Source organism: Porites lutea, chromosome 1, assembly GCF_958299795.1.
Source record: "Porites lutea chromosome 1, jaPorLute2.1, whole genome shotgun sequence".
Taxonomy (NCBI): domain Eukaryota; kingdom Metazoa; phylum Cnidaria; class Anthozoa; order Scleractinia; family Poritidae; genus Porites; species Porites lutea.
The window spans coordinates 51370224-51378231 of NC_133201.1; the positions used below are offsets into that span (position 1 = coordinate 51370224).

General features: G+C 41.3%; 1 protein-coding gene across 1 annotated transcript in view; it reads right to left on the reverse strand.

Annotated features, from left to right (window-relative positions):
• Positions 1-856: 856 nt before the first annotated feature.
• Positions 857-8008, reverse strand: part of LOC140954102 (uncharacterized) — a 19731-nt gene continuing 12579 nt past the window's right edge. Inside the window, exons 5-12 of the mRNA XM_073403508.1 lie at positions 7463-7564; positions 6106-6166; positions 5249-5481; positions 3953-4039; positions 2755-2909; positions 2257-2411; positions 1602-1729; positions 857-1262 (exon numbers count right to left, since the gene is read on the reverse strand). Of these exons, the coding sequence (XP_073259609.1) occupies positions 1125-1262; positions 1602-1729; positions 2257-2411; positions 2755-2909; positions 3953-4039; positions 5249-5481; positions 6106-6166; positions 7463-7564 (1059 nt within the window). The 3' untranslated portion in view covers positions 857-1124. The remainder of the gene's footprint in view (positions 1263-1601; positions 1730-2256; positions 2412-2754; positions 2910-3952; positions 4040-5248; positions 5482-6105; positions 6167-7462; positions 7565-8008) is intronic.

The window sequence follows — 8008 nt, forward strand, 5'->3', positions numbered from 1 at the left end:
CGCGTAAGTTAACATTAAGATTTGCATACACATAGCACTCTAAATACACGCTTTCAGTTTCCGCACTGGGTTATGAAAAATGTTTTGTTTCCAAAGGTTATCACAATATTCAAACTTATTTACCTTTTCTGGTTTAAAATGAAACAAACTCTTCCAGGATTTTGCGTCACTCGTTTCACGTCGGCTTTTGCTTCGGCAAGTTTCTCAGCCCGTTTCCCGGGAGTTGTGCTACTTGGCTGAGACAATCTCTTCATTCCAAGGCACTTTCAACGCCTCTTAACGGTGAAACTAACAGGGTAGACCCCAAAATTTACAAAGAAGAAAGGTTGAAGTAAAAAGTTGACCGAAATAATCCGATAAAACCGCTAACAGTAACCAGCAATGAATCCAAGAAGAACGGCGAAAATAACACTCAAATCATCATGGCGGCTTGCACATGACCGAGCAATTCAAACTTGTCACAAACGCTCAAGAAAGCAAAATATTCAAAACTAACGCAAGTTGCGTTTTCTCATTGTGACAGTGGCCCTGAATTATTAGTAAGGTAGCCTATCGGTCTTTGCAGTTTGACATACTACTCCGATACTAAGAACAATTTTTCAGAACAGAAAATTGTGGAACCACCATTTCAACAACTCTTGGGCTTTCCCGACGCTCTTTTGAGCAGTTTTTACAGATACTTATTTGTTACGTAGGTACTAGTCAATCGTTTTTTTCCCCAGCCTTTTCGCTCGTTTTAGTAATTTAAGGCCAAATCGTGTCATTTCATACTCTAAATAACATTCCTCTCGAAAACAGGGAGCTTTGGTTACCCTTGGGAAATAATATACGACAGGAAAAGAATCATACGGCAAAAGGAGGTAAAAACATAATGCATTTATTACAAATTTTACAAATTTATTAACGTTCTAAACGCGCTCCCTTTCCCATATATAAATATTATTAAGCTATAAAATAAGTTGGTTACCCCAAGCTCTCCATTTCGAATGGCGATAAAAGCTGGAGACAACGCCCGAATGAGAAGCAGAGCCGGCGCCTCGCTCGCTCTTTCGCGTTGTAGCTCAAGTGACCTCTCTAGATATCCCCCAAATTAGGAGCGTACACGCAGGCTGCAACTTAAGAGACTAAGAACTTTCGGACGCTGGGCTCACACTGGCCGCACAGACAATGAGTCTGACATTTTTCACTACATGTGTTTGCACTGTGAGTTTGTTACTTGAAGTCTCCGCTTCCGGTGTTAATAGATACACTGATCTGTTACCCTGTAGTGAGAAATAAGAGAGAGGAAAAGAATGGTCAGTAAATGGGAGAAATGGAGGGGAATTATGATGTTTGTCTTGGTGAAAAGTTTACACTGTTCAAACTCCACTTACTACCCCGATATGGATAAGGAAGGATAAGGGATATGAAATGAGATAAGTATTAGGGGCAGGAATTTGGGTGGTTGACAAGATGTTGGGGAAGAACAAAACGTGTTTGTGACCGGGCGAGTAAAAGGCAGGAGAATCAGAAAATCCAGCGTGTCATCCTGTCAAGCCCCCTCTTCACCACTATTTCCCCAAAGACCTTCTGTCCTCCATTGAAGTAACCTTTAGACGTACCTGTACGAGTGGATATTGAATGCTGTCGTTCAACAAAATAGTCCGGACGCCATTGTCACCACCGAAACTGAGGCACACTTCGTCTCCATTAAAATCTGCTCTCACACAGAATAATATCACTTTGGTACCTGAAAAGAAAAGAAACTAATAACAAATATACAAATAAATGAATAAATCTTCTTATAGAACATACCATCTCCATCAGAGAGATTTGATTTTGGAGTCAAGAGAAAGAGTCCTTCTTGTCGGCTACTTTGTTAACCGTTTTAGTCAAGCTGATTCTTACTGTTGATGCGCCACGTAGGTAGTTGATGCAGTTGACTACTTTACCAATAGACCCTAGTTTCGATTTGTTTTAGGCACTCAGATTTCCTTCTAACAGTTTGTATTGCTCTGTTCGTTACGTTTTCCCGTTTTCATTACGAAAGGACAAGGGTTGCATGAATAAAGGGATCCATCAAATTTTATTAAGTGCTTGTTTTCTTGTTAAGAACACCCTTCTCGTGCATAACTTATCACAACCCACTTTTAGAAATGTAAAATTCCATGTGACTTGTAGAAAGCCTGAACATACCAAGAAGTATGATATACCAGTGGCAAATGTTCTCATATGCGGGATTTTACTGTAGCTCATAACAATAGTGATACTAGTTACCTTGATGAACTTTAGAATGATTATAAATCAGGGGAAAGTTCAGGATATCTTTCTCCCCCGGGGCAATACATCGGTACGGCATTAGCAGTGGAAGGCGTAACGTCCCGGCTGCTCCCAGGCACTTGCCTAAAGCTGTATGTAAAGTATTCGCCAAACTACGAGAGAAGGAAAGAAAGAAACAAAAATAAATGGTTACTCTTGTAAATGCATCACCCTCAGTCGGGAACAGCCTGCCAGCTTACCGCTTAACCCTTTAAGCCCTGAGAGTGATCAACAGATGGTCAATCGCCTACCGATATCAGCAAGATAAGGAGAGGAGGACTGGGAAGGAGTCAACACAAAACCCGTAGCTGGCTAGACAACATGTTGCTTAACGAAATCTGCTCTATTAGGAGGTTAGTTTCTGAAAAATCTCTGGTGCTACGTCGGTGTGGAAGTGAAACACAGACCTAAAAACAAATGATAAAGTTTAGTTACAATCCTCGTTAAGTTACAAACCTCTCTTCATGATCCGAGAGCAATTTCTGTATCTCAAAATGTTGGTTTTTCAGTGCAATCTGCATTGCTGTCAGCTCGTAGCTGGTTGTAGCTTTAGTATCGACTCCATGTCTTAACAAAACTCCCACTACATCCTCGTGGCCCTTCTTGCAAGCCTGTAAGAAAAGGAATGAGTAAAACAAACGAAAGAGAATGATGGAGAGGAAACTGATGAGAGAAAAAGGAACAAAATCAAACTGGATGGCGGTTAAAAGAAAATCATGAGTTTACAATCCCTTTGTAAGCACCTTAGGGTCTGTTCACAGTATCCCGGATAGCTCTTGCGCCGGCACGAAAACCATCTCTTCTGTTCACCCTTAAGAATGGTCATTTTGGCGCGGTTTCTGTAACGGAGTGGAACTGTGCCGCGCCGATCTCGAAGGTAAAGCGTCACATATCGGATAGGCGAATCCTTGTTTACATTTTTGTCTCATTAGCATAGGCTTATCATTATCTGATGAAGCTAATAAAGTGAAATTTCCGAATATTGAAAGAGAATAACAATTTCAAATATCTCTGAATATTTGAGGCCGATATACCAAATAGTTTCAGAGAAATTCTCTTTGAAAAACCCCACAATTTACAAAGAAATGTATAAGCGCATTAACGGTTTGCCACCCAGTAATTTTGCAGTTTTTAATTGCTGCTATTTTCTTTGTTACTGATTACAAAGAGCTGAAACTTGCACAAACTGCTCAAATTAACCACCTCCTTTAATTTTTGAACTAATTGGTATACAGCTATTTCGAGAAAGGTTGTCGAAAAATATATGCCCCCGACAATCTCGAACAGCGAACTTAAAACCACCCACAATACCTTTCGGGATTGTCGCGTGCACTTTCTCCGACAACTTTCTCGAAATAGCTGTATACGGTTACATCTTCTATGGGTTAACTCGTATGCTAACGAGCAAAAGTGTAAACAATGACGTCACGATGAATCCGTCTAAGGTTCTGTGCCACACTTTGGTGCAGTGTTGGTGCAGTGTGAACAAAAGTGTGAACAGGTGTTCGGACCGTAGCGGAAGTGAATAAATAGGAGCGAGGACTGGAACACACCTGTCAAAACGAAAAGCTACCGGTATCAACCCGGTATCCGGCATAGTGTACATTGTAGACATTGCCTTAGGTTTTAATTTTTTTTTATTGATAAAACTCACCCTTATAAGCGCCGTTTCTCCTGCAGTGTTTTGCCAATTAATGTGAGCTCCAAACTCCAAAAGAATCTGCACGGTTTTAGGATAACCCTTTAGGAAGAAGAGAAAAGAAAGAGTTGAAGGAAAATTATAAAAATGCTTTAAAAAATGAACTGAATATGATATCGAGCAGAGGATTATTTTTGACATATCGTCAAAATTTAATTAAAGACAAGCAATAATTATGTTATTTGTATGTTACAATCGTGGTTTTTTGACATGATTATCCTGGTTTTCTCGCACCGATCGGAGAACTCCACGTTCTCAAAGTGAGTTTAGAACTTAAATTTGGCTTAAGTTCAGAATTTTCGAATGTCTCTTCAAATTACCTGTTAGAATCCTTCTTGAATGGTGCAAGTGCTCTTTCGTGTGTTTAGGTTTTCCAAAGCGTCTTAATTCGATTTAATGCCCTAATATCTTCATTCAAAAAATTTTAAAACTTTGTCGCCATCTTGGCACTTAGACGTACGGAAGGTTGCCATAGCAATTTTGTAATTAGGCATAGGCAAACGAAGACGGGAACATAAAATCGATCGAGGTAAGCATGTTTCAGCTTGTGTTCAAACTATGAACCAGAGTCAACAGCAAACTCAACCCAAATCCTGAGCGTTGCTGCTGGGACTTGAACTCGAGCCTGTAGCCGACAACCAAAAAAATACATTACGATAGTTTTCGGCCCTACTTCTGATCGGTTAAGAAGGTGGCGCGAATCGGCTAATCAAAAAGCGCAGCACGAAAAACCCAAGTAACTCGCTAAAATGATTTTGAAACAACTGAAAAGCGCAATGAAATTAAAAATAGCGAGCTCTAAAGTAGCCACGACGATAACATCAACGACAACTACGAAAAACAAATGGTTTTATGAGCCAAACAACAGCTCTGCACGTGCATCACTCTTTTTAGTACATTTCTTTGACGTTCAATGAACTTCTACGACGTGACACCTCCTAATGCGACGTTTTGTGGAGGACGTAAACATACCACGACGAATTTCTCTTCCTCTTTTGGAACATGGATAAAGTGCTTAAGAATTCAACTCCAGGAAAAATCGCTCACATTTGACACATTAAGCGGGTCCAAATAGACGCGATTAAGTTTGAGAGGATGCAATTTTATTTTTTTAAGCGACGTTTTCGTTGCCATCGTCACCGTCGTTGTCGTCGTCGTCGTCGTTGTCGTCGTCGTCGTCGTTGCTTAAGCTCCCTAATGATGGCGGAAAACTGCCCTTCGTCAGAGCACGCAGTCACGGTTGCCCCTTACCTGTTCGGCAGCGTGTATAAGCGCCGTCATAGAGTTCCTTTTCTCCTCAGTATTAACACCAGCGCCTCTCCTGATCAGAAGCTTAACGACCTCATCTTGCCCATACGTTGCTGCCCACATGAGTAGTGTCATACCGGAAGCGGTGTCAATCATATCCGGGTTAAAATCGGGTACTGCAAGAGCTCGTCTAACCAGCATGATGTCACCTCCTCGAATGGCTTGCTTTAGATCAGCTTCACAGCGAAAAGAAAATCACATTAACGAAACCATCAAAAAGCCACCTCTTAAAACGTTACAGGCTTTTTCAAGGGCTTCCAGGGTTCGCAGTTGACTCGAGAGTTAGCTGTGAAATTCATAGCCTGAGAAAACAGCCAACATTTCTCGAAACCACCACTGGTCTCCCCGCAAAATGACGTTTGGGAAACGAGCGCCTACCCATTTGCTTCAACCAATCAGAAATACTACCCAGATCTGGGTGGTGACGCGCCGACAGTATGGAATTTCTTCATTCGTTTCCCAGACGTTCTTTCGTAGGTAAAACAGGGGTGGCGTTGCAAATTGTTGGCTGTTTTCTCAGGCTATAAAATTCAAAAAACGCAAAGCTTCGTTCTGTTCGTGCCACAAATATAAACATTTTGTTCAAAGAAGTTTTTTTCGCAGGCAAAGTAGACAGAAATGGTATCGTTTTAGCCATTTTGAATAAAAACCTTTCGCAGATCATTTTTCTCAACGTTAAGTTCGAACAGTACTTCTTCGACAGAAAAAGCAAAGGAAAATTACACTTTGTTACAAATCGTGTCTTTCTTACAGCATTTTCAAGACTGTTGCCTTATCTTCTAGAAAGTTTACTTTCTTACCCCATGACAAATTCAGCGGTTCTATCGTGGGAGAAGATGATCGGTCTGGTACAACAGATTCCTAGAGACAGATAAAAAAAAAACAGTTCCATTGATTGATAATAAACGGATGTTACTAAAACGGGGAGAGAGGAAAAGGGCATGGGGAACGCCGGGGAAAATGAAAATGGGAACAAAACCTAACTTAAACCCAGTTCTATCAGTCACTTCATTCCCAATTCTTTGCTTGCTTCCCATTTCTCAATTTCCCGTTTCCCGCGCTCCTTCCCTTCTCCCGTTTTAGTAACATCCTCAATAGAGAGGACATATGACGTCATGTTGCCATGGAGCAAAATTTCTGGATTACAACCAACCGAAAACTTCACGTAAAAAGTGAATTCACACTGTTTCAAACTTCATAGATCTTATTCAATTTCATTTAATTCGTCAAATGTTGGCGAAATTTTATGGGGAGGAATCCGAAAGGACCGTATATATATATATCTAAATTTGGAAAAAGAAAAAGAAAATTTTTGTGTTGTGTTCGCGTACTTCATGAGGGGCAGCGTGAAATTTCATGTCGAAGTCGTGCAAGGACGGCTAAGAAAAGTACAAAAAATCGCAATGCACGTGCAAAGTTGTTGTTTTGCTAATATTAACCAATTAATTGCCGCTCTCGTTGCCGTCGTCGTCATCGTCGTCGTTGCTTAAGCTTTCGAAAATTTTGCTACCATGGCAACATGACATTACACTTCTCCCCATTAACAATTAACAATTCTAGGTCGCGGACGTTTTTTAGAAGGGGGAGGGGTGGGTAGTAGCTCGTATCGTTGGACGATGCTCCAGGACCTCCACCCTTCCCTTCACCTTATTGACATGCTTCACTAATGCTTGCGTAAACAGTTTAACAATGAGAAGCCTACGAGCAAGCTCTCCATTTGGGGGAGTCGCGAGTAGTCACCCGAGAGCCGCACGCGAAAGAAGACGGCGGTTCGCTTCACTCGCCATACCTGGAGAGCTTGCTCGCAGGCTAAAGAATGAGGAGCAAAGTGTTCAGCCATAAGAGAGTTTGGTCGGCTTAATGTATTAATTTCAAAAAGAAAAACGGGTTTACTTACCTTACCTAAGACTAAAGTATGTATCCTAGTAAAACGAAAGCTGTTATAAAGTAATATAGGTCTGTTCAACTTACATGGTGTAGACCCTCCGACTGAATCGGTTCTACTTTCCCCTCAATGAATCCATTTGATGTCACCTTCTTTGGCAAAATTTTGTACTTCGCAAAAGTTACCTTCATTATTATTGCAATTTTTTCACACAAAGACAAAAAAGATTTCTCGCGTTACTTCCTACAAGGAAAACTAGGTAAGCAAGTTACCTCCACGTCATTGAAAAAGGAATGTGGCGAGTAGTCATCAAGATCGAACTCAAAATCACTCAAATCGTCTTCTCCATCTGATATGTCCTCCATTCCACTGTCCTGTAATCATAACGACAAAAATGTTGATCTAAAATTAAACTTTCAAGTCCTTTAGGTGCCGTTTCAATGGAGAAAACTCGTGTCCCGGGTAGCCGGAGGGGACACTCGCCTACCCGAGCTAGCCTGGGCGAGCCACCTTTGGCCTACGTTTTCTTCCCAGACTTGGCGTACCTTTTACACGAGAAACAAAAATCAAATACGCCACTTGCACGTCTCCCATAAAACTACTTATTTGCCCCCTAAAATTTTGGATAACCTTTGTTTTTCATTTCTCCTGGGTATTACAGCCAGGAGAAATTGAAAACAATGCTTGTGCAAAATTTTGGGGGGCAAATAAGGTGCACTATGTGAGGTATGCAAGTGGCATATAAACCATCAGCTCGCCCAGCAAGGCCAGCTCCGCAAAGGCGAGACAATCGGAGCATGCGGTCATGCAACTCTTGG